The sequence below is a fragment of the Adelges cooleyi genome, unplaced genomic scaffold, assembly GCF_023614345.1.
Source record: "Adelges cooleyi isolate 19-005CV unplaced genomic scaffold, UGA_ACOO_1.1 ACOO_flye_CR_arks_rails_tigmint_CR_PRNA_9, whole genome shotgun sequence".
Taxonomy (NCBI): Eukaryota; Metazoa; Arthropoda; class Insecta; order Hemiptera; family Adelgidae; genus Adelges; species Adelges cooleyi.
The window spans coordinates 5,373,539-5,400,237 of record NW_026096579.1 but is presented as its reverse complement, the minus strand read 5'-3'; the positions used below and the strand labels follow the sequence as shown (position 1 = coordinate 5,400,237).

The 26,699-nt window shown below is 27.6% G+C and overlaps 1 protein-coding gene across 35 annotated transcripts in view; it reads right to left on the bottom strand.

Moving 5' to 3' along the window:
• Positions 1 to 26,699, bottom strand: part of LOC126846503 (uncharacterized) — a 123,051-nt gene that overhangs the window by 68,300 nt on the left and 28,052 nt on the right. For 2 of the 35 annotated variants that reach the window (XM_050585972.1, XM_050585974.1), the window contains exons 6-9: positions 15,148 to 15,352; positions 14,246 to 14,494; positions 10,593 to 10,712; positions 9,080 to 10,115 (exon numbers count right to left, since the gene is read on the bottom strand). The exons of 28 other annotated variants lie outside the window; for them this stretch is intronic. In XM_050585972.1, coding sequence (XP_050441929.1) covers positions 10,024 to 10,115; positions 10,593 to 10,712; positions 14,246 to 14,494; positions 15,148 to 15,352 — 666 coding nt within the window. In that variant the 3' untranslated portion in view covers positions 9,080 to 10,023. Of the gene's footprint in view, positions 1 to 1,205; positions 1,339 to 9,079; positions 10,116 to 10,592; positions 10,713 to 14,245; positions 14,495 to 15,147; positions 15,353 to 15,917; positions 15,995 to 17,703; positions 17,859 to 26,699 lie in introns of those variants that run through there. 5 more of the 35 variants (XM_050585965.1, XM_050585969.1, XM_050585964.1 and 2 more) reach the window with 4 other exon arrangements.

Below are 26,699 nucleotides of genomic sequence, written 5' to 3'. Positions count from 1 at the left end.
TGTATTTGTTTTTTAATTTTGAAGTACTTATATGTTTGAAAAAAAATGTTCAAGTAAATTATGAAAAAGAACACTTAAATTAAGTGTTTAGTGTAAGTTTCATTACGATATCATAATTAGTCATTAAGTAACGTGATCGTGAAAGTTATGGTGTTTTCACAACAAATTTCAGGAATATAGCATCGCCTAAGTCCCAAAAATGTTTTAAAACATTTTTTCTTCATTTTTTTGTTTTATGGAACTGTTTGCATAGGATATGACCCAATATATATTATTTTTCATAGACAAACACACTTATCAATGGTGGTATAAAACTACAAATCCTAAACAGCAAATGGCGCATTATATATTAATAGAAGTAACAAATTCATTAATGAGTTAATCAAATATTTATTGATTAATATTTGACAGTTATATACACACGATTTATATTATTTACTCAGCAAAAAAAAATCCATATTAATTATCGATATTAGTTCCCAGTTTTGTACAAAATAATGTGCTGTGAAATATACGTTTCCGATAAACTGAGCAGTATTAATGCATAGAATCTTTTCGATAAAAATACATGGTACCAATTTATGAGATATTCAATTTTAAGTTCTTGTTTATAATATAATAAAAGTTGTTATCCGTGATCGGTTGCCGTGATATCGGTTTTTATATTAGACAACGTCCGATCGTTTGCTTGCGGTATACCCATCAGCCACAGGCCAAACATGTTTTATTTATTACTAGTTAATTAAATATTTGTTATTTAGCAAAATGTATTTATTTGTTCTACAGTAAATTTAAATTATTATCGAAAAATACAATAAATAAAAATATTTTAATCAAACAGTTCTTGTATATGACGCTACTTACTTCCGAAACTTAAATAGTAAATTGCAGAACATTTTTTTTTAACTAGTCGGTAACCTGTCTGCAATAATTACTTTTAAAATTAGAAAAGTTTTGAAATCAGGACGGAAGGGCAAGTTCGGTTGAATATTGCGGGCAGATAAAATTAACACAACACTCCACCATTACTTCGACCTAAGACTTTAATAATTCAAAGTTAATTATTCAGAGCTAATCGATCAATAAAATAATACAATAAAAAATAAACTTAGTTTAAAACGCTAATGAAATTACGTGCAGTTAATTTTCAAATGACAATTGCACTCTAAAACATACCAAAAAAAAAAATTTTAAATGTTACTTACTTTGTAGTTGTTTGATAAACCTAAAGGTTAAGTTATGTATGAGAAACTCAAAAAATCACTAGTACAGTTTATGATCGGTTTGACTTTATGTAGTTAATTTCGTGACTCTCCTCCACTTTGCAAGTTACACTCCTTTTGCAATATATTGTGTTTACACAGGATAACCAATCGGATACTTTAGTAGATAGTAAGACGGCTCTTCGCTGCCCCCACTTTGTCTTGTTAGTCCAATTAAAACGCTTGCTCAGTCGGCGTTAGCAAGTAGATTTTTTTTTTTTTAAAATTACGAGAATTATTAAAAATATAAATTTTTTTTATTAAGCAATTAATTCAAAAAGTATGAACATACGGGGGGAAATATTTTGTTTATGATTTACAAATTTAAAGCTCTGTAGTGAATGAACTTTTTTAGATCAATTTAATTATTTTCTTAGTCCAGTTTTCATTTAAATCTTTTTTTTTATTAAAAAAATAATTTGTTTATTTTTTATTTAATAGAAATTTATTAAAATTATGATAAATTACTCAGCTTTTTTTTTATAGTTTTATTTTAATAAAAAATTGGGTTGTCTTTGAAACCGCCAAATAAATTCCTCAATTTGTTTAACAATTTGTAGTCTAACTTTTTTATTTATTAAGAATATAAAATGTATATTGCTTATTGTTATTCAACCGACACCATCAGAGTCTTTCCTATTAGTCCGTTTCTCTCGATTAAATTTCAATATTCCTTACAGAACACAATGTGGTCTACGATGAACGGCGCACCGCCTCACCACAGAAATGCCGTCGGAGAATTTCTGTATCACATATTTCTTGAATAAAAAAATAACAAGGCAGACAGGAAATTAGGCCAGATATTGTGTTGCCACCGAGGAGCACCGACTTGACGTCGTTTGATTCTTTTGGGGGTTACTACTTACTTAAAGGAAAAAGTTTACGTTCATTAAGTGATAACGAGAGACGATTTCATAGACCGCATAAATGCAACTATACTAAGTCAAAGTCAACTTTGTATATATTTTTTTTATCTTTAAAACCATTTTGAATGGTAACTTTTTTTGTTTATGCCTGCCTAAACAGGTTTAGATGAAAAAAAAAATGTTAAACTGCTAACAAGGATGCTGTAATATTAAATATTAAAAAAATACGATAGAGAAATTTTTGAAACGATTTACTGTAACAACTTTTTATAAGTTACAAAAAAAAAATGTAGGTAACAAATTTTACAATTTGCCCATTGCATATATTATTTTCACCGAAGACGTATAATTTTTTATGTTTGCATTGTCAGTCGTCGCAGCTGTGTTGCAAAAAAAAAACCATCGCCAAAAGTATAGCTACTAACTGTCAACTAACGTCATGGATTGTTCGACTGAGCTTATAAAAAATTTTAATTTTTTTCACAATTATTGCAAAAAGAATAAAAATATAAATTTTTCTTAGAAATCGCCCCAAATTTTCGGAAAAATAGTCTTCATTAAAAAAGTTAATTATTTGTATATGGTACCATTTAAGTTTAAAAATTCGACCTTCGATGGACTTTTTAGACCCCAAGAATAGATTTTATACGTTTTCAGTCGGTATTTTGCTATATTCGTTTTCTTTAACTACTTTTTGCGCATCGATGAAAAATAATAAACCATCATAAAACAAACACTTTGTATTAATACACGTGCACCTTTTCATTGTCTCTTAAGAAAATCGCATTTCTAATTTTTTTATAATAATTGGAAACACTTAATTGACTGTGGACAACACCTTGAACAAAAGTCCGTCGCTGGACATGACGCACACAATTCGGAGCAGAGGAAAAATGGCACCTATTAAACTGCAGTAGACGTCCGAACAATTTCAATTTTCTCATATGCTGTAAACACTAAATCATTATTATTATAAAAATTTTGGTTAAACGAAATTACGTTGTTGTGAGTGCGGATATGGCGCCCACGGCGACTATGTATTCGATTAACGGTATTCCCAAGTGTTCGTCAATAACTGGTAGCGAAGCGATAGGGTCCTAACAGAATGACGTAAAAAACATCTATACATATAATATTTTTAATTTCAATCAAAGCGTTCTTTGTTCCCATAAATGAACCATTTAGTCACTCTTACATTATAGATTCCGATATAGAAGAGAATATTCCAATTTATAAAAATTTAAAACAAAAATGTAACAAATGTAAAACAAATCATACCCACCCTAAAACTAAAAATTCTTAAAGCACTCAATTGCCATTAGATACAATGCTCTTATCGATATTTATTTTTTTATCTGTGATCACTAGATTGCTCTGAGGCCCAAATTTAGGTTTCCAAACCATAATATGCAAGGTTTTATTTATGCTCTTAACTTTCGTTGTATGTTATAAATGCGTAAACAACACACGGTAGTAATATTTTTTTTGCGTTTTATTTACCTTAAACCCGTATCGGTATTTTTACATTTAAAATTTAAAACCTTTATCATTACTTTTCTAAATAATTGTATATTCATTTTCTTTAACGGAATAACCCGTTTATGAAACACGTATTAAAACACGATTTAAGTTGTATTATTTATTAAAAATAAGAAGAATACTTGTTTTGATTTATTGTTTTGTATGCTTGTTCAAACAGTTCCAGTTATACACCAATGTCCAAAATAAGAAAATATTCGAAAACAAAAACAGCATCTTTTATCATCGAACTAGTTAAATTATTACAAGTCTCCAACGTTAAAACGATTTTGATAATTATTATACATTTTTATTGTATGTTATAAATGTGTAAACAACACACGGTTAGTTTGTTATGAGTTCATTTCCTATCAGCTCTGATATTATGCGGCATTAAATATTATTATTATTATTATTCGACTAGTTGTTGACTGTATTATAGTTTAATTTTCTTCTTTATACACTAATTTTAAATATTAATAAACTTAAATTTGTTATGAAATACTATAAAATATATTGCCTTTTTAATATTTTGTGAGCGTTATTAACATTGCAAATTATTTTATTTTATCGGGATTATACTAATCACGATTAATTTCTGAAACTAAAACATTTATTCTATAATAAACTTATTTTTAAACGTAAAAGTTTTGAAAACAAATTTTGTTTACTTAAGTAGTGTTATGTTTAAATAAATAACATAAATTAAATAAAAATGGAGTTTAAAAGTTATATAAAATTATAATAATATTTTAAGACTTTGAATATTTCCACTAAGCAAAAAAAATGCTTATACAACATTAAACAAACGGAAAACAAGTAACTTTAATGATTAAATAAACGTTTGAATTGAGTTAAAATTCCATTAAATAACATTAATGTAACATTTATACAATGTTTTGTAGAACAAATTTGGACCAAAAAGTCACGTTGTATGAATATAAAAATTTAACACTCAATAAATGTTAAAAATTAAAGCTTACTACAACTTTGATAAAAGACTATATTTATAACGATTTTTCATTTTAAGATAACCTTAATACTTACTCAAAGTTTCTATAGCCCATATTTTGGGATAAATATATGCGGCAGCTTATAGCCTCATCCGCCCGCCCCTACTTAGTTATTTTACGAATTTATAAATAACAAGCCATATTATTTTAAATTTGGATATATAGATTATATATATATATATATTGTATGTATAAATTATATTAGTAGTAAAATACTAATATAAATATCGCAAACTCCAATATCATGAAGCGAGACTTATTTTACCAATATTAGAATATTAAAGTCCCCTAAAAATTTGTTAAAGCTAATGTGATAATATTTTTAGGATTTCATAAATATACACCCACAACAAATAAATACTAAATGTAAAACTATATCATGCTTCAAATGAAGTATCGAAATAATATGAATTGTAGGTAAACAATACAATTAAACTCAAATTAAAAACATGTAAGTTTAATGTAATTATATAAACACTCGTTTTATATACATAGAAAACCATTAATAAAATAATAAAGTTATTATAAGAAATATAGTTTTATTTGTGATCGTTATTTTCTTTAACTTGAACTTTTATTTGGAAAAGTGATTTCTCAAGTAATGTTATCTAATTTCGAGAAAAAAAATGTACCCTTGAAAAAGGAAAAATTTTGGGGCGGCGCACCCCTAAAGAACTGACGAAATAGTAGAAATATTATATATTAATTGATATTTTATATTATATTAGAATACAGTATAAACATTATAATTTATATTTAAATATGATGACGATGATGCTATGCGATTGTGCTGAGAGCTGCAGGGCAGCTGTCGTGTCGTGTGCGACATATTGTGATTACGCACATAATATGTAAAACACGTTTTCATATTAGGTATAATAGCTATTGTTAAATTATTTTATTGCGATGAATTCGGTATTATTATTACTCTGAGGTTCGAGCGGCTGGGACGCGACCCGTCTCAATTAAGATAAGATGGTGCTACTAGAGATTTAATATATTATGTATATATTTAATCTGCAGTGCTGTGGATCGCCCATATAAAAACTAACAGGTTTTCGTAGTACCTCTAAAAATAATTTCGTATTACCGGCGGCGGCCGTATAAGCTATAATGTCAGATGTGCGATGATTGCTACGCAGAATATATACTCGTATATATATAATATATTATATGTCTGCATAAAGAAACTTTTGGAGGATAAGGCCATAGCTGCTTATTTAAAGGAGCACACAGCACAATGTTCTTAAAATTATTATTACATTTTAAGTTATTGTGGTAAGAACTATTAAAAACGATTTGGTCAAAATCCGATGCAATAAAATTATTTTTTAAGGAGATATTATAGGATATTTAGAATAGCCGCGTGACGTCATTGGGCCGAGCTCGCCATAACTGCCTATATTACACGTGTAAAAGTAGCTTGCTTTATACAATATGATTTACCAACCTGTACATTTTATTTTTAATAATTTTTTTTTCCACTGAAATATGTGGTTTTTTGTGCTAACTACGATAGAAGTATCAGAATTTTAATATGACGATTAATTACGTGGGTTAAATGTTGTATGAACATCAAAAGTTATGTATTTATGAAGTGCCTAACCAAACGTGCAAGTACCCAAGATGACGTCATTAGGCGGTATTGCCACTTTTGAGTCGATTCGTATCTTATTATCATCGAAAAAGACTAGATTATTATAACCTATTTGATTTTTTTCATTTGATTGAAGCATATTTACTGAAGTGCAATAAGTGCAGTACCTATCTAATTTGTTTTTATTTAATACTGAGGTGTATGTAGTTATGATACACTATTTTACATGTTATAATTTACATATTTAAAGCATTTTGGTGATACTAACAGTTTTTTCTGTTGATTATTGTTAATTGACCATAAAAAATTAAAATTTATAAGTACACATTAATTAATTACACACATAAGTAAGATATTGATTGTAAAACCTGAACAGATGTTATTAAAGTAAGTACCTATTATTATTTTGAACAGAAATATTTATTTTTCCTAAATTTCATGAGTTAATAATTTATTATCATTGCCAGGTATTAGAACACTTTGTAATAGTGGCAATACGATGGACTCTCGTATGACAAGAATGTAGAAGCCTGAAGTGCACAAAATCCATTGATTAATTCTAGATTTGCAGTACAACAATAAGACATGTGGATTTGTTTAAGACTAATACCTTTTTTTCTTTATATATTTTAAGATATACAGATTTTAGTATAATTTTAAATTAACATGTAACAATTATTATGTAGCTGTCTTTTGTAAATTGAAGAAACCCCAATACTTCTACTTACAAAATATACATTTGACGCCATAGTTGAAATTGTTGCATTTTATTTTATCTTTAAAAAAAAAATGTCTATAGTTGTGAAGAAAAAGCTGTAATAATTATATAATTAAAAAATTATACTAGGTTGTATAAAATAGTTTATTATTGTATTAAATTTGTGATGTTTGTTTTACAAACTTTGAAAATTATGTATTGTTTGTAGCAGTAAAAATGTATTTATTGAGAATAGATATTCATTCCCAGTAGACAAATATATGTATATCATATCCGAATATACATATAATATATGTTGATGTTGGGACATGTAATAGATATTTTTGGGTCAAACTGACGATATTCAATGTGTGTTGCACCGAAAAAAAACACGTATACACGTACATTTTTGGCGTAAAATATGTATATTAGGTACGCTTAATTTTGGTGTAAAACTCGTGTAAAACTAAGTTTAAATTGCGTTTATATTTCGCATATTTTATGTTTAAGATAGATAGTATAAATGATGTATAGATTTTTAGAACATAAACTATTTAAATTTAATTTTTAATAACGTTTATATTTTGTAGATTATACGTGTAATATAAACGTATAATTTATGTAAGTTTCGTAGAATTTTGGAATAAAAACCGTGTATTTTTGTTTGAAATTACGTGTTTATTTTGTATATTATTAGTATAAAAATGGTAAATGTTTCGTGTAATTTACGTATATAATTAGGATATACATTGGTATAAATAACGTTGATATTTCGTATATTATTCCTTTAAGCAATGATTAAATGTTTTTTACAAATTAAATTGGTACTTAACATACATTTTAATACAAACATATAATACACCTGGATGTACCTATATGTATAGGTACATCCAAATATTAAACAAATATATAAAATAATCAACAGTCATTATTATAATATATAATGTATCTCAAACAGTATCTCTAATAAACAAAATTGGTCATGACAATATTAATAAATATTACAGTTAATAAAATCACGACATATATATCATACATAGTCGTATTCAAAAAAATAAAGAGCTAAATAAAATAAAATACTGATAATTAGGAATGGGAATAGTATATATAAAGCAAATATTAAAAATAAACAAATATTTTTTATTCAAAAATAATTGAAAATATTTTGAAAAATGTAATGAAAGTTATATTTGTGATGTATAAAAGAACTTTTTATAAAGTATTTGAAAACCACACAAATAAAATAAAAACTAGTTTCTTTGTTAAACATGTCTTCGTATAAATTATAGAATTAAAATGCCAAAAAAAAGAATAGCACCTTTAATAATTTGTTTTAAATAAAACATTTCATACATCAATCAAAAAATAAAAAAGTTGAATTAAGTAATACAAATTAGGAAGAACAAATATAAAATGTATTATTTATAAATTATTTTATTTAATACATAAAAGAAATTTAATACTCTTAGATTTAAACATTATAATCTATCTGAAATTATATGTATAGACTATTATTACCATATGAATAAAGGGAAGCATTTATTTAATTTTATGAATTATTAAACTTCATAATAACCGACATCAGGATAAATTGCAATAGATCATTTTCGTGAAAGCAAATATTTGATTTTTCATTATGAATAATATACAATTATTTCATTGTTTGTGAATTTACATATGAATATTTTCAAGTAAAACTTAAAAATATATTTTATACACATCTCTAATTTAATACAAATAATTCATTTTATAGCTAGTTCTAAGTCTAGACAGTCAATAAACATATTCAAAATAATCAAAAAACAGCAGTAAATTACTTCATGTACGCCAGATTATTAATAAAATATTTGAATCTATTTTTTTTAACTATAATTTAATAATAAATTAAAAAGTTGTAATATACTTAACCGACCTGCCACAATCAGATAATAATTATTAGTTTTTAAAAATCAGAGTTGGACAAGTTTCTTAAAAAAAAAATTGATATTTTTAGACGTTTCTAATGCGAATAGTTTACTACAATACGCACAATATTGGACATTAATATAAATATGGCATATAATTATTGATAAAAACTTAGGTTTAAAATTTGTATTCTTCTTTGTCCTATTTAGGTATTTTTCTAATTTTAAACAAAAATATATCATCTTTTAATGGAGAATAATTTGATGAACATTTTGACCGGTCGATAACCAACTTTGAATTAATAGTTTTATAGTTATTAAAGTTTAGAAATTTAGGACGAGAGGAAGGGTAGAGAGAAGAAGTATTTTTATCATTGCACATTTATCAATTGTACTCCACCTTTGGTCCTAAATTATAAACATATAAATCTTTAAAAATAATTATTCAAAACTGGCTATTGACCAGTAAAATTTTTCAATAAATTATTTTTAATTTAAAAAGGTAATTAAATATATACATTGCCATTTAAGTTTTAGTTTAAGTTAATAGCGCTCTATAGTTTTTCCAACTCTGCTTATAGCATAAGCACATTGCTCAAGAAACAACACCTCTAATTCTCATAATAGATTTTAAATAAAGTACAATTTTACAATTTATACCTTATTAAAGATTTTGCCGTAATTATGAAATTGGTTTTAAAATTAATTGAACAAAGTAATTCAGAAACAACAAATTTTTATAAATTTGAGGAAAACACAATAAATGAGTATTTTTTTACTTGTAGTTTTTGCTTTAATTATAATTTTATAATCATTATTAAATTATAATGACTACATTTGATAATAAATTTGAATGACATGTATTGTTCCTTGAAATACTAAAAATCTTGTTTAACTTATTTTTAAAATTGTATAACTATCGGTCGTATAACTATCAATATTACAAAACCTACTACTTAATACTTATGTTGTAAAAGTAACAGACTAGATTAAAAAGTAGTCACATATGTACTACATTTAGTTATCTTGTATTTCAATTTTTTTTAAACTTGAGTTGTTGGGGCAATATTTCTGCAGATGAAGCATTTCCTACAATGTCAGCCAATTGTATAAAGTTCACATCTTTCTCCGGAGAGCTTGCTTCAGCCCAGTCGTTGAAACCAAAATCACCAAAGTGACAACTCAACAATGAACAAGTACAATTTTGAGACGGAATAAAATAAAACTGATTGGCGGTAACTGAAATTTTTAACACAACCTGTAACAAGAAGAAAAAGTAATACGATAAAATATACAGCTAAGCCATTACACACATATATTTAAATATATAAAAAAAAAAAATTATTATCAAGACTTGTATATAAATATGTTTACAATGTCTATGTATTTTTGTTTATTTTTTTTTTGTAATAATTGTAATATCGACAACGTCGCTAGCAAACACCGGCATGACGTTAAAATGTCATATTATCTGTCCAGTTTCCCGGTGCTACTCATGGATGATTCTAATATACAAGATATATTTCTTTAAAAGTTGTTGTAAAATAGCGTGAATTAAATTCGACTACATGTAACATATGTATGAGTTTATTATCTTTCTTTAGTTAAACTGTTTTTGAAAGAAAACCAAATTTGGAAGGGCATATTTTGGTAATTTTTGGACCATAGCAGCTAATCTAACATTACTATGCTTATAACGGCCAAAAAAAAAACTGTATTAACGTGAAACACATACATTTACTGGCTTTGAACATATCCATAGGCTGAAACCCATTGAAACATCCTGGTTGAGGCGTCTTTCCACCGTTGGGGCGAAAGTCAGCGTGTCCAATCGATTTTGAATAACATCCCGTGCCTGCAGATGAATGAATCACGTCAACAAATAAAGCATCAGTGGACCTAAGACGCTGGGTATTTATTTTGAAAATTCAAATCCGGGACACGCCGGATCAAGGGCTGCACAAAAAGTTTTTCAGCCGAATCTGCAACTACAAACAAGCATTTTCATGTCTCGTTGAGTACTGAATAAATTTAGAGTAGTGGTGGAATTATAGATAATGATATAGTATATTAACAAGCAGTAACAAGCTAGTATATTAAAACGACAAGTTTCTGGCTAAAATTGTAATGTTTATTATCTGACTTAAAACAGTTCATAGAGAAATTGGGCCCTTAAACTGTTTTGAGTAAATGCCCCTTTAGGGGTGGGAGATAATGGGTGAGGGTGGGAAGGGGGTTGGGGTTGTTATCAGGAGATAGGGGTGGGAGATAAGGGTGAGAGATAGGGGTGAGTGATAAGGAGGGACATAGGGGGGAGATAGGGGGAGATTAGGGAGTAGGGATAGAGTGGGAGATCGGGGTGAGTGATAGGGACGGGAGATAGTGGGTAGGGGAGAGGGGTAAGATATAGTAGATAAGAGATATGTTGTACGTTCAACGTTCAAATTAGAACTAAATAATAAATTCAAAATAGTTTAATTCTCTATGTTTGGTTACTTTTGGCCAGAAACTTGATTGTACATAATTTTTTAATCTTTTTGGCCTTATGCTGTAACTGGAAGCTCCATATAATTTTTTTTTTTTAATTCTAATTCCACACCTAATCTAAATTTATTCGGTACTTCAACGAGACATGAAAATGCTCTTTCGTGGTTGCAGACTCGGCTGAAAAACTTTCTTTTCGTTACGCTTTTTTGATAAGGCTTTTTTCGGTTATTTGCCAGAGCTAAGACATGAAAATGTCAAAAAACGATTCACGGTATATTGAATCATATAATATAATACAACACTTAAGTATTGACATTTTCATGTCTTAGCTCTGGCACATATCCGAAAAAAGCGTTATCACACAGAGATGTGGTTGGGTGTGGGAATTAGCTGTAGTGCATAACAGAAAAATATCAGCCATTTTTCAGCTGAGTGCAACCACGATAGAACATTTTTATGTCTTGTTAAAGTACCGAATAAATTTAGATTAGTTTCGGAATTATAATTTAAAAAAAAAAGGCCAAGAAGATTAAAAAATTATGTACAATCAAGTTTCTGGCTAAAATTGTAGTATAATATAATATAATATTATATTATTATATTATATATATTTTAACTTGATTATATAAGCTTAATATTTTAAACATATACATTGACACGGAATTGAGAGGTCTACATTTTTGATATGTAATTTTTTTTGCTCAACTTCTAAAACGTATACAGGCCCTATTTTTGTATAAAAATATAATATGTTTCTACTTTGAATAGAAAATCCGATTAAAGTATTCATAGAAGATTCAGGTTATTTTTTGTAAGTTTAATACTCCTATATGCGAAATTTCATTTTTAAAAGGTTTGTAACGATTTTTACAATAACATTAAAAGCGAAAATTTAAAATGTATTTCGATCGATGTACGTCAGAGAACGCGTTACAAAGTACGGTTAAAATTTCAACAAGTTGTTTAAGATAAAAAATCGACAGGCTTAGAGGCGCATAACGATTTTTAGGTAAATAAAAATTGGTGTTTACAACAGTTTATGAGATTTTAATAAATTGTGTTTTTTTAATAATAGTATAGGAGCAGTATCATATTCTTAAATGTTCACGAGATTTGATCTAGTCATAACATAAAGTATTATTATTCATGACTTAATTATTGTTAAAATATATCTTAATTTGAACATAGTAATAAAATAATGAAATATTTTATACAAAATTAGAACTACAAGTTCATAAACTAAAAAATTAAAATTAGCACGAAGCAGATTAATATAAGATAATTTAAACAATCAAGCGTGAATCTCTTTAAATGAATAACAGTATAACAATATGCAAAACATTAGTGTTCATTTAAAAAAATGTGTAATATAAAATACATTTTGGGGCGGTATACTGCATAAAAACCAACACTTAATCTGAATCCAAAAAACAACAGTCCTCTTCATAATTTGCTATTCGAAGGAATTGGTCCAGTATTAAAAAAGTTACAGTGTATACAGATAAAAAAAAAACACACATCAGAGTAAAACTAATACCTTCTCGCTTTGCATCGAAGCTAAAACATTTTTCTGGATTTTTGTGTAAAAGACATCAAAGGAGGTCAAATTATATGTTTTTGGGGTCAGCGATTACGAATTTAATATTAGTTCTCAATTTTAATCAGCTAGAAAGAACTTACGTTAAAAAAAAAATTGAATTTGTGTTAACTTTAAGTCAAAAGTGTAACTTGAGCACAAAACTTAATAGTATCATTCTGCATAGATCTACATAAAATTGTTTTAATGATTTGATAAATTTTTTTTTTTGATATTAAGTGTTTTTTGTTAAAATATACGCAATCTGCGAAAACACAGTTTTCCGGCAATTAAAGAAAATCTGTAGTGCCGAATTTGTTTTCCGTTCAACATGTTATGAATATATGAGTTCTAACTACTGAAAATTTTTCAACTTAAGGGTCTTAAAATTACGGCTAAAAAACTAAAAAAACAAAAACTTGAATCCTCTTTAGGGGGGTTGGGAAATGGGTTTAATTTAAATTTAACACAACTGACGTGCGCGGACATACCAAATAAATATTGCTTATAAATATCAACTCGATCCGACTCTTTTTCTCAAAACTATAGCCAGTAAAAGTTAAAAACTCGTACGGTTTTTTTTGGTTTTTTCAAATTTCGTCTGTAAAGAAGTAAACTTTTTCAACTTTAACCCTCCTCCCCCCTCCTCAAGTACCAACTAGATGAAATTTGCGATTTATAGAGTTGCTATTCGAAGGAATTGGTCCAGTATTAAAAAAGTTACAGTGTATACAGATAAAAAAAAAAACACACATCAGAGTAAAACCAATACCTTCTCGCTTTGCATCGAACACACTCTTGTGGTGTCACAAAGTTTTTCTTCGCTAGACTAGTATTTTCGGTTCCCTACTCTGCTGTATCGATGCAATTATTTAGGTCACATCTCTATCTTTTAAGTAAGTATGTAGAGTTATAGCCCATTCTTGACTTTGTTGTACAGGTGTATTTTTGGCTGTATCCATACGGTTTTTAAGGGAAATCAAAATATTTATTGGAATACTAGTTGTATTTACTAGTTTACTTTTCACAATAATAGTAATGTCTCACCAAAAGTATCTAGTAAGCAAGCGGGGACCGTTCTCATACTATAATATTCATTAGCTATTGAACTACGTTTGGATATGAAATGCTATAGGGTATGATTTTTAGAATATCAATATTGTAATTCACCCATTGAACTACGTATAAAAAAAATTAAAATCCATAAGTCCAATAGTGTACAATATGACGTTTAATATCTAATATATGACAAAATAATAAAATGTTGAATTAATATATTTTGTTCAATTTTGTATTAAAGTCTTTTACAAAGTTTTCGACGATACCTTTTATTTGATTTAGAAGTCTCTCTTTTTCATCGTTTATGAATTCCTTATTATTTTCCCATAAACAATGCACTATGTTTTTGGGTATATACTTTGCCGGAACATTCTTTAATCCGAGAACCATACCTTGTGTTGCAATTATTAACCGTTCTCTTGCTTCTCTTGATTGATCTTCTTTCCGGTTTTGTATTTTAATTGCTGCTTGTACAACGGCTTCAAAGTACAATGGATGTAAATTGGTTGTGTCATCTGTGCACAAATATGAAAAAACATTTTAAAAACAGTTATAATAATGTATAATTTATAAGTTAACTGTGCCATAAAATAAAACTTATTTCGCTAAGTTCAGTCTCGTAATTATATTAAATATAAATGAGTCAGAAAAACCCCTCGATTTTCATTAATCTACGTAGAATTTTATACAGTGATTTCAAACCGGCTTAGCCTGATCATCAACCAATTTAGAGTCAACCACAAGTAGAGGGTTATATAGATATTAAAATCCACAAAAACAAATAATTAATATTATTCTGTAGAATGTACAATAAAATACCAAAAAATTATTTTGAAAGAATTGAGTTTTTCTTGATAACAAAATAGTTTAATCGGATGTTTTAAAATACATCATTCTAAATTTAATTACTATGTATGTGTTTTAAATCTACTTTCTGCCATATTTTTAGACCATGTTTACAGCAAGTATTTTCAAAATGTATATTTTTTAACGATTAAGTTTTTGTAAAATCCACTGAGAATTAAATTAATATAGGTTTCCTAAATCCGCACTAAAAAAAAAAGACACAGTGGTATCTACAGAATGGAAATCGGATCAATTTAATTAACCTACACTTCCTTTTGCGTATCATACAAAAATAAACCAAAATAATGATTTAGATACTTACAACGACTAGTATTCCTATCGAAGAAAAAGCATCTGATTAAATAAGGCTTAAGAAGCCTGCGTTTAAGATTATCTAGAGGATGACCATTATCGTCCGAGACTTCGTACACCTTTTCTTCATCCAAGGGCTCCGCCACCTCGGACTGGTTCACCCGCTTCAGCTCTGAGGATTTTTCATCCGAGGGAGACCCAGCATCTAATAAAATCTGAAAGACATACATACTATAATTAGTTCTATTAGTATTATTATAGAGTTCCCAACGACTGTCCTCAAATATCAATAGTATTATAGTATAACAGTTTTGTAGCTTCTGTGAAAGGTCAAATAAATTTTAGAGGTTCTGGGAATTAGTGAATGCCTAGTATATTAGGATACCTAAATAGCTTCCATGATATCATACCAGTCGTTTTAACTTAAATTATTATTTAACACAAAAAGTATAATAATAAGTACAAATCTGTGGCTTGGAGCAAGAAAGGTAAATTTTACTTTTTGGAACTTTCGGAAAATGAGCTTTGAAGTTTTTATTTTCCATTAGGCTCTATGTTAATTTTATTATCAAAACTCTTCATGAGTAATTCATTTTTTGGCCTCAGAGTGTGATTTTTTCACAGTGTATAAAGAATGATTCAATTTTTGCAATTAGCGGTCCAACTTTTTTATGCACAAAATTGACATTGGCCCTTCTTGCTCCAAGCCACAGAAATAGTTTTATACATTTTTGAATAATATTCATATTTTTTATTTTTTTAATAAAATGTTGCACTTACGATGAGGCCAAAGGAATAAATTGCAAATAACACGACACAACGAAGACGCATTTTTGAGTTCATTACCAAAAAAATACCTATAACAAAAAAAAAAACAATAATAGGATCATTCCATAACAAATCACCTAATGTGTGTGCGAGTGGATTTTTGAAATGCCTCAAACTTACATATCCTATGCTAACAATTCCATAAAACAAAAAAATGAAGAAAACATTTTTTAAAAAATTTTTGGGACTTAGGCGATGATATTCCTGATATTTGTTGTGAAATCACCTTAAGTTTACGATCACGTTACTTAATGTCTAATTATGATTTTGTAATGGAACTTTCACTGAAATCATTTAATTTAAGTGTTCTTTTTCATAATATACTTGAACAATTTTTTTTCAAATATTTTAGTACTTGAAAACTGAAAAACAAATTCAAAATTTTATTCAATTTTTTAAGGTTAAAATTTCAAAACTTTTTTTTTTATTCTCATACACCATACTATACTTGTTTGATTCATGACTTTTTTTTAACAATTTTGACATTTTTTTATGTATAGGTAACCTTTTAGTTTGACATTTTAATAAATAGTGATATTTTTAGAGCATATAACTGTTTACCACATGAACCTAAAATTCTTAAATTTGTACAGCACTTATTAATATGTATGTAAAACATTTGCTACTTTTTTATAAAACACTTTTGTAATATACTTACTTAGTATAATTACTTTTCACTTATAGGTAAAATGTCAAACTAGTGGTTACCTACACATACAAAATTGTTAAAAAAAAGTTATAAATCAAACAAGTATAGTATGATGTATCAGAATAAAAAAAAAAGTTTTGAAATTTTGACCTTAAAAAATTGAATAAAATTTTGAATTTGTTTTTCAGTTTTTAAGTACTTAAATTTTTTTTAAAAAAATGTTCAAGTATATTATGAAAAAGAACACTTAAAAAACAAAATAACAAATTAATTTATGAATTAATCAAATATTTATTGATTAATATCACGACTTATATTATTTACTCAGCAAAAAAAAATCCATATTAATTATCGATATTAGTTTCCAGTTTTGTACAAAATAATGTGCTGTGATATATACGTTTCCGGCAAACTGAGCAGTATTAATGCATAGAATCTTTTCGATAAAAATACATGGTACCAATTTATGAGATATTCAATTTTAAGTTCTTGTTTATAATATAATAAAATTTGTTATCCGTGATCGGTTGCCGTGATATCAGTTTTTATATTAGACAACGTCCGATCGTGTGCTCGCGGTATACCCATCAGCCACAGGCCAAACATGTTTTATTTATTACTTGTTAATTAAATATTTGTTATTTAGCAAAATGTATTTTTTTGTTCTACAGTAAATTTAAATTATTATCGAAAAATACAAGAAATAAAAATATTTTAATCAAACAGTTCTTGTATATGACGCTACTTACTTCCGAAACTTAAATAGTAAATTGCAGAACATTTTTTTTTAACTAGTCGGTAACCTGTCTGCAATAATTACTTTTAAAATTAAAAAAGTTTTGAAATCAGGACGGGAGGGCAAGTTCGGTTGAATATTGCGGGCAGATAAAAATAACACAACACTCTACCATTACTTCGACCTAAGACTTTAATAATTCAAAGTTAATTATTCAGAGCTAATCGATCAATAAAATAATACAATAAAAAATAAACTTAGTTTAAAACGCTAATGAAATTACGTGCAGTTAATTTTCAAATGACGATTGCACTCTAAAACATACCAAAAAAAAAATTTTAAATGTTACTTACTTTGTAGTTGTTTGATAAACCTTATAGGTTAAGTTATGTGTGAGAAACTCAAAAAATCACTAGTACAGTTTATGATCGGTTTGACTTTATGTAGTGAGTTTTGTGACTCTCCTCCACTAGCCGCATTTACTTAAATTGCAAGTTACACTCCTTTTGCAATATATTGTGTTTACATAGGATAACCAATCGGACACTATTGTAGATGGTAAGACGGCTCTTCGCTACCCCCACTTTGTCTGGTTAGTCCAATTAAAACGCTTGCTCAGTCGGCGTCAGAAAGTAGATTTTTTTTTTTTTAATATTACGAGAATTATTAAAAATATACATTATTTTTATTAACAGGACGCTACCCAGGCCATTTCTAAGGAGTAAAGTATAGGCAATTTTTTGAAAAATCCTAAATTAAAATTTGAACTATATTATATACTCATTAATACAGTAATGAGGATACTTTATTGATTGCCATTTTTTTCGTCAGACTATCACAATCACTTCTATAGGATAAATTACTATTTTTCCCCATCAAAACTGCTTTGCGCGGGACAAGAATGTGAAGGCAGTATTAACAGTAGATTTAACAAATTTTCACAATGTATAGAGAAGAACTTTATCTACGGGGTAGCAATTTTATTTGTTTGATATCTATACTTAATATTTTTTTATAAGCAAATGAAAATTGAAAAAAAAAATAGAATCTTCACGAAGAAATAATTTTAATTGTGATTAAGTTATCAAAAAACTAAAATCGCTACCCCGTATATAAAGTTCTTCTCTATCCATTGTAAAAATTGTATACGGCTACTGTAAATACCGCCTTCACATTCTTGTCCCCCGCAAAGCCATTTTTTGCGGATAAATTACGGGTGGGTAGCGTCCTCTTAAGCAATTAATTCAAAAAGTATTTGATTTACAAATTTAAAGCTCTGTAGTAAATGAACTTTTTTAGATCAATTTTATTATTTTCATAAACTAGTTTACATGGAAAAAGTTTACGTTAATTAAGTGATAACAAGAGACGATTTCATAGACCGCATAAATGCAACTATACTAAGTTAAAGTCAACTTTGTATCTATTTTTTTTATCTTTAAAACCATTTTGAATGGTAATCTTTTTTGTTTATGCCTGCCTAAACATGTTTAGATGAAAAAAAAATGTTTTAAATTGCTATCAAGGATTCTGTATTATTAAGTATTAAAAAAAATACGATAGAGAAATTTTTGAAACGATTTACCGTAACAACATTTTATAAGTTACATAAAAAAAAATGTAGGTAACAAATTTTACAATTTGACCATTGCATATATTATATCACCAAAGACGTATAATTTTTTATGCTTGCATTGTGAGCCGTCGCAGCTGTGTTGCAAAAAAAAAAACCATCGCCAAAAGTATAGTTACTAAACGTCATCGATTGTTCGACTGTGTTTATAAACAATTTTACTTATTTTCACAATTATTTTGAAAAGAATAAAAATATCAATTTTTCTTAGAAATCGCCCTAAATATTCAGCAAAATAGTCTTCATTAGACAACACCTTGAACAAAAGTCCGTCGCTGGACATGCCGTACAAAATTACATGACGTACGGTATTCCCAAGTGTTCGTCAATAACTGGCAGCGAAGCGATAGGGTCCTAACAGAATGACGTAAAAAACATCTATACATATAATATTTTTAATTTCAATCAAAGCGTTCTTTGTTCGACATCGAGGTAATACATGCAAGGGAAATAACTATTGAAAACGGAATGGTCCGTTTAGAATTTTTCGTTTCATCGCCTGCAAAAAAATCAACGTTTTCGTATCACACACACACCCCCACGATAGAGGCCAGTGGCATAATTATGGTAAAATTGGTTAGAAGGTCAAAAATTCATACGGATGAGTTTCAGATATTATATCCATGTCCCTAGTTTTAAGCCGACGTTTCGGGCTCTTTTGGTAGAATTACACTTTTTCCGTAGTCAATTTCCAAGGTAGGATGGGAGGTGAAGTGCGGTAGAGAAATGCGCGCAGATAAAAATGGCTCTACGCGCTTATTCTACCGCACTCCACCTCCCATCCTATTCTTTAACTTTTAGTAACTTAAAAAGTAATTGTCCAAATCTGGTTATCGAGCAGTTGAAATTTTCAGCAAATTATTCTTAACAAAATGGCTATCTTGAATTTTTAAATAGAAAGCTAATAAAAAAAATAATTTTAAAAAGTAAAATAGTTAAGTGCAATAAAATACATGGTGCTCATAGCGCAAATGAGTATAAATTATTTAAAAAAAAAATCTTAAAATTATTCATTAGAACAAAAGTTTTTTCAATGTCAAATCTTCCTGGGCCACCATAAATTAACCATTTAATTCTTTAGTCACTCTTACATTATAGATTCCAATATAGAAGACTTCTTTTATCTAACGACTAAAAATTGTTTAGTTGAAGTAATCAATGTCAACTGGTTTCACCAGAGATAACAAAAGTGAATAAATTAAAAAAAATATATAATAAATGTAAAACAAATCATACCCACCCTAAAACTAAAAATTTATAAAGCACATAATTGCCATTAGATACAATGCTCTTATCGATGTTAGTTTTTTTATCTGTGATCACTAGATTGCTCTGAGGCCCAAATTTAGGTTTCCAAACCATAATATGTAAGGTTTTATTTTATGCTCTGATCTTTCTTTGTATGTTATAAATGCGTAAACAACACACGGTAGTAATATTTTTTTTGCGTTTTATTTACCTTAAACCCGTATCGGTATTTTTACATTCAAAATTTAAAACCTTTATCATTACTTTTCTAGATAATTGTATATTCATTTTCTTAAACGGAAAAACCCGATTATGAAACACGTATTAAAACACGATTTAAGTTGTATTATTTATTAAAAATAAGAAGAATACTTGTTTTGATTTATTGTTTTGTATGCTTGTTCAAACAGTTCCAGTTAAACACCAATGTCCAAAATAAGAAAATATTTGAAAACAAAAACAACATCTTTTATCATCGAACTAGTTAAATTATTACAAGTCTCCAACGTTAAAACGATTTTGATAATTATTATACATTTTTGTTGTATGTTATAAATGTGTAAACAACACACGGTTAGTTTGTTATGAGTTCATTTCCTATCAGCTCTGATATTATGCGGCATTAAATATTATTATTATTATTATTCGACTAGTTGTTGACTGTATTATAGTTTAATTTTCTTCTTTATACACTAATTTTAAATATTAATAAACTTAAATTTGTTATGAAATACTATAAAATATATTGCCTTTTTAATATTTTGTGAGCGTTATTAACATTGCAAATTATTTTATTTTATCGGGATTATACTAATCACGATTAATTTCGGAAATTAAAACATTTATTCTATAATAAGTTTATTTTTAAACGTAAAAGTTTTGAAAACAAATTTTGTTTACTTAAGTAGTGTTATGTTTAAATAAATAACACGAATTAAATAAAAACAGAGTTTAAAAGTTATATAAAATTATAATAATATTTTAAGATTTTGAATATTCCCACTAAGCAAAAAAAATGCTTATACAACATTAAACAAACGGAAAACAAGTAACTTTAATGATTAAATAAACGTTTGAATTGAGTTAAAATTCCATTAAATAACATTAATGTAACATTTATACAATGTTTTGTAGAACAAATTTGGACCAAAAAGTCACGTTGTATGAATATAAAAATTTAACACTCAATAAATGTTAAAAATTAAAGCTTACTACAACTTTGATAAAAGACTATATTTATAACGATTTTTCATTTTAAGATAACCTTAATACTTACTCAATGTTTCTATAGCCCATATTTTGGGATAAATATATGCGGCAGCTTATAGCCTCATCCGCCCGCCCCTACTTAGTTATTTTACGAATTTATAAATAACAAGCCATATTATTTTAAATTTGGATATATATATATATATATATAAATTATATTAGTAGTAAAATACTAATATAAATATCGCAAACTGCAATATCATGAAGCGAGACTTATTATACCAATATTAGAATTTTAAAGTCCCCTAAAATTTGTTAAAGCAACATTATAGGAAAATTGATTTCTCAAGTAATGTTATCTAATTTCGAGAAAAAAATGTATCCTTGAAAAAGGAAAAATTTTGGTGCGACGCAAAATTAATCAGTATCAACATTAAAATTTATATATAAATAGGACGATGATGATGATGCTATGTGATTGTGCTGGGACGCGACCCGTCACAATTAAGATAAGGTGTTGTTACAAGAGATTTAATATATTATGTATATATTTAAAATATAGTGCTGTGGATCGCACATATAAAAATTAACAGGTTTTCGTAGTACCTCTAAAAATAATTTCGTATTACCGGCGGCGGCCGTATAAGTTATAATGTCAGATGTGCGATAATTGCTACGGAGAATATATATATAATATATTATATGTATGCATAAAGAAACTTTTGGAGCATAAGGCCATAGGTGCCTTATTTAAAGGAGCACACAGCACAATTTTCTTAAAATTATTATTACATTTTAATTTATTGTGGTAAGAACTATTAAAAACGATTTGGTCAAAATCCGATGCAAAAAAAATTATTTTTTAAGGAGATATTATAGGATATTTAGAATAGCCGCGTGACGTCATTGGGCCGAGATCGCCATAACTGCCTATATTACACGTGTACAAGTAGCTCGCTTTATACAATATGATTTACCAACCTGTACATTTTATTTTTAATAATTTTTTTTACACTGAAATATGTGGTTTTTTGTGCTAACTACGATAGAAGTATCAGAATTTTAATATGACGATTAATTACGTGGGTTAAATGTTGTATGAACATCAAAAGTTATGTATTTATAATTTAATCCTTTAACTATATTTATCTTATATTAGCAGATTTATATTGAAGTAACATATATTATAAAAACTTGTATGGATGTTTAGCCAACAACAGTAATTAAACGTTTAAATTAAAATATCAACTGAGCATTATATGAATATAAAGGTTTTTATGTTTGATATTTAAGTTTAATTTAAGGTTATAGTAAGATTACTAATAATATTTAATTTAAATATTACAATTTAAACATCTATACTGTGTTCTATAAACATTCATATTTAAATATTTAAATTATAATGCCCAAATAACGGTTATACTATGTTCAAAATAACTTAACATTAAACATATGTTATATGGGTTGAGATATTTAAACTTGTATTTATGGTACCTATGCATTACTATAAATATTTGCTTATTTAATATTTTGTGAGCGTAATTTATAATGCAAATAGTTTAATTTCTAAAACTAAAACATTTAATATTAATAATATTTTATTTAATACATCATTAATTAAATATTCTATTATTAGTTAATTTTCAAAACTAATTTTGTTTAATTAAGTAGTAGTATGTTCCAATAAATAACAAAAATGAAATAAAAACGGAATTTAAAAGTTATATAAATAAGATTGAATTGCCACAGACAGTTCAGAAAGAGGAGAAACTTGTTGAACCCCTCCCTGAATTACCTTGGCAGCAGCGAGATCTTTGAGTACTAACGGTTTGATAGGATGTTCAAAACTGGTTATTGACCAGTAAAATTGTTCAATAAATTATTTTTAATTTAAAAAGGTAATTAAATATATACATTGCCATTTAAGTTTCAGTTTAAGTTAATAGCGCTCTATAGTTTTTCCAACTCTGCTTATAGCATAAACACATTGCTCAAGAAACAACACCTCTAATTCTCATAATAGATTTTAAATAAAGTACAATTTTACAATTTATACCTTATTAAAGATTTTGATCTTTTGCCGTAATTATGAAATTGGTTTTAAAATTAATTGAATAAAGTAATTCAGAAACAACAAATTTTTATAAATTTGAGGAAAACACAATAAATGAGTATTTTTTTACTTGTAGTTTTTGCTCTAATTATAATTTTTTAATCATTATTAAATTAATAATGACTACATTTTATAATAAATTTAAATGGCATGTATTGTTTCTTGAAATACTAAAAATCTTGTTTTAACTTATATTTAAAACTGTATAACTATCGGTCGTATATCAATATTACAAAACCTACTACTTAATGTCGAGTTTAAGGTGATGCGCGCATTGGAATACATACATTCCACTGTCGGTGACGATATAGGTTTGGACGAATTTCACGGGAACGTGGCAAAGATCCGAAATTTTCTCACCCAACGCAGCGTAGTGGAATGTTCAGCCGCGATACAAGACGGCCTTAGTTGCTACGACGAATTATCAAAGGTTCTCATGCAGGACTATGTTATCTCTAAGTGTCAACCGGAGTACCAAACATTAGATACAGACGCATTGAAAAGATACAGCGATTACACAAAAAAAATTGTACGAGTTTTATGTAAACAAAATGAATGAACACATGAATGGCTGTGTATCATCATTGTTATTGATGAACAACATTGTTTTTAATATCAAACAGTTTTCACATGTAAAACCTAGGGTATTTTTTATTTTTAATTAAAATTGTAATCATTTTAATGCGTAGCTGAAAAGGTAATGTATTTACAATAATGTACTTTTATTATATACATATTTATTATTTTTTTTTTGAAAAACACCAAAAAATTTTCATATAATTCAATTTAAAATACGGCGTTTCAAAATTTTTCAATATCGTCAAATTAATTCCGAATTTGCATGGAATATTTTTTTTTCTCTTTTTGTTACTTACAATGTATGGGTAACTATGGCATTCCTTTTTTTTAGACAGACGATCAACTCTTAACGTATCCACCCAAGTAATTATTTTTAAGCACATAACTTGTAACTCAACTAATTTGTATATGAGAATCAAATGTATTCTTTTTTGTTGATCTAATATTTTTACAAAGACACATCAAAATGTGATGTACATTTTTTCAAATGATATTAACGTTCAATAACAATACAAACTGTAGCGTATCGCTATGATATCGGTCAAAAAGACAAAAATGCCAAATCTGAACCGCCAAAGCCCTGATAGGTTTTAGTAACGGGCGTTAAATGTAAAAAAGAGATCATATGATGTTTTATTTATTATTATATTATGGGTTGATTATTGAGGGGCGTCTACCGCATTAGAATTTATTGAGGCCTGTTGGCCCGTAGACAATTTTTCATTTCAACTTGATTAGATAAGCTTAATATTTTAAACATATACATTGACACGGAATTGAGAGGTCTACATTTTTGATATGTAATTTTTTTTGCTCAACTTCTAAAACGTATACAGGCCCTATTTTTGTATAAAAATATATGTTTCTACTTTGAATAGAAAATCCGATTAAAGTATTCATAGAAGACTCAGGTTATTTTTTGTAAGTTTAATATTCCTATATGCGAAATTTCATTTTTAAAAGGTTTGTAACGATTTTTACAATAACATTAAAAGCGAAAATTTAAAATGTATTTCGATCGATGTACGCCAGAGAACGCGTTTCAAAGTACGGTTAAAATTACAACAAGTTGTTTAAGATAAAAAATCGACAGGCTTAGAGGCGCATACAAATTTGTAGGTAAATAAAAATTGGTGTGCACAACAGTTTATGACGTACGTACCGACACGTAAACATTTAGCAGAAATTGTGTGTTTTGTATAGTTCAGTTGTCAGCTACACGGTACAAGTAAACGTAGTGTCTAATATCTTTAACCGAAACCATATTACACAAAATGCATGACAAATTTACAATTCAAATTTTAATAATGGCGGTTTTATTATCGCGGTAACCGAAGTAGGTAGTAGACTAATTTCAAGTGCGTCCCATCACTCAACAGTGGCTTAACCATGTATTGTTCGCGACAATTTATAACATCAGTCAATTACAAGAGCCACCAACGCTAGTAGCCAGCTAAATCTTTCGCCACAATCACATACCAGCGTCAGAGTTTTACTTCGAACTTCTTCTTTGTCTCGGTTATACAAGCTAGATCGTTATTAAACACCAGCAATAAGTCGACCGTCACCCACTGGTCGTCTGGTCGGTGCGACGCCCTCTTTACGTTTATAGTAAGTAAAACGTATAAAAACGCCCTAAAATATTATCGTAACAGGCCACATTGGCTAGAATCCGAAAAAGGTGATTGAAAATCGTTTTTTAAAAATGGTCGTAAAGACCTAAATTTTTTTATAGTTATTAACCAAGTACTGCAGTCTATAAAAATACCCAGTTTTAATTTTAACTGCTGGGTTAAAGTTGAGTGACCTACTGTTTTATTACCTATAAAAATACTCAATATTTACGTTCCATTATAGTATATTGTGCAATGGTTAATTATAATGTATTTTTACTCTTCCCCCATTTTTCTCTGTTAAAAAAACATTATTAATTATGGTTTTTTACGAAATTCAGCACTACAAAAAAGCGTATTAAAACTTAATTGCTAAACCGACATTAAAAAATATACTTTATGATGATCTTAAACAAGAAAAAAAATTTATATGACACTACCGACAATTAAAGTTATGGTGTTTGTTTAAAAGTAAATAATTGCTATAATTGAGGCGCGCGTTGTTTAGCGCAATAGTTGCCTAACCAACATTTAAAAGTATGAATTTTAGATTAATTATATTAAATACACTTATTAAGATTTAATTGATCTAATTTCAATTAATTTTATTAGTTTATCAACTGATGTTAAAACTATTGATAAGTGTTTATTTATAAATCATAAAATCCTCCCGCCTACGTCGCTTTAAACCCAAATATACGGAATTTATTTTAAATTGTATTTTAAATTTGAATTCAGCGACCCCAAAAAAATATAATTTTATCTTTTTTTTATGTTTTTTGAATTACACAAAACAACTCTCGAAAGGTAGTTTTTCACTCGGACGGACCGCACCAATTGTTCCACCAAACAAACGTGAATTCAACATGTTAAGTAATCAATTAGGTTTTCACAAAATAACGACCACGTTTTTACTATAAATAATAACATTAAATAATAAATATTATAAAGTAA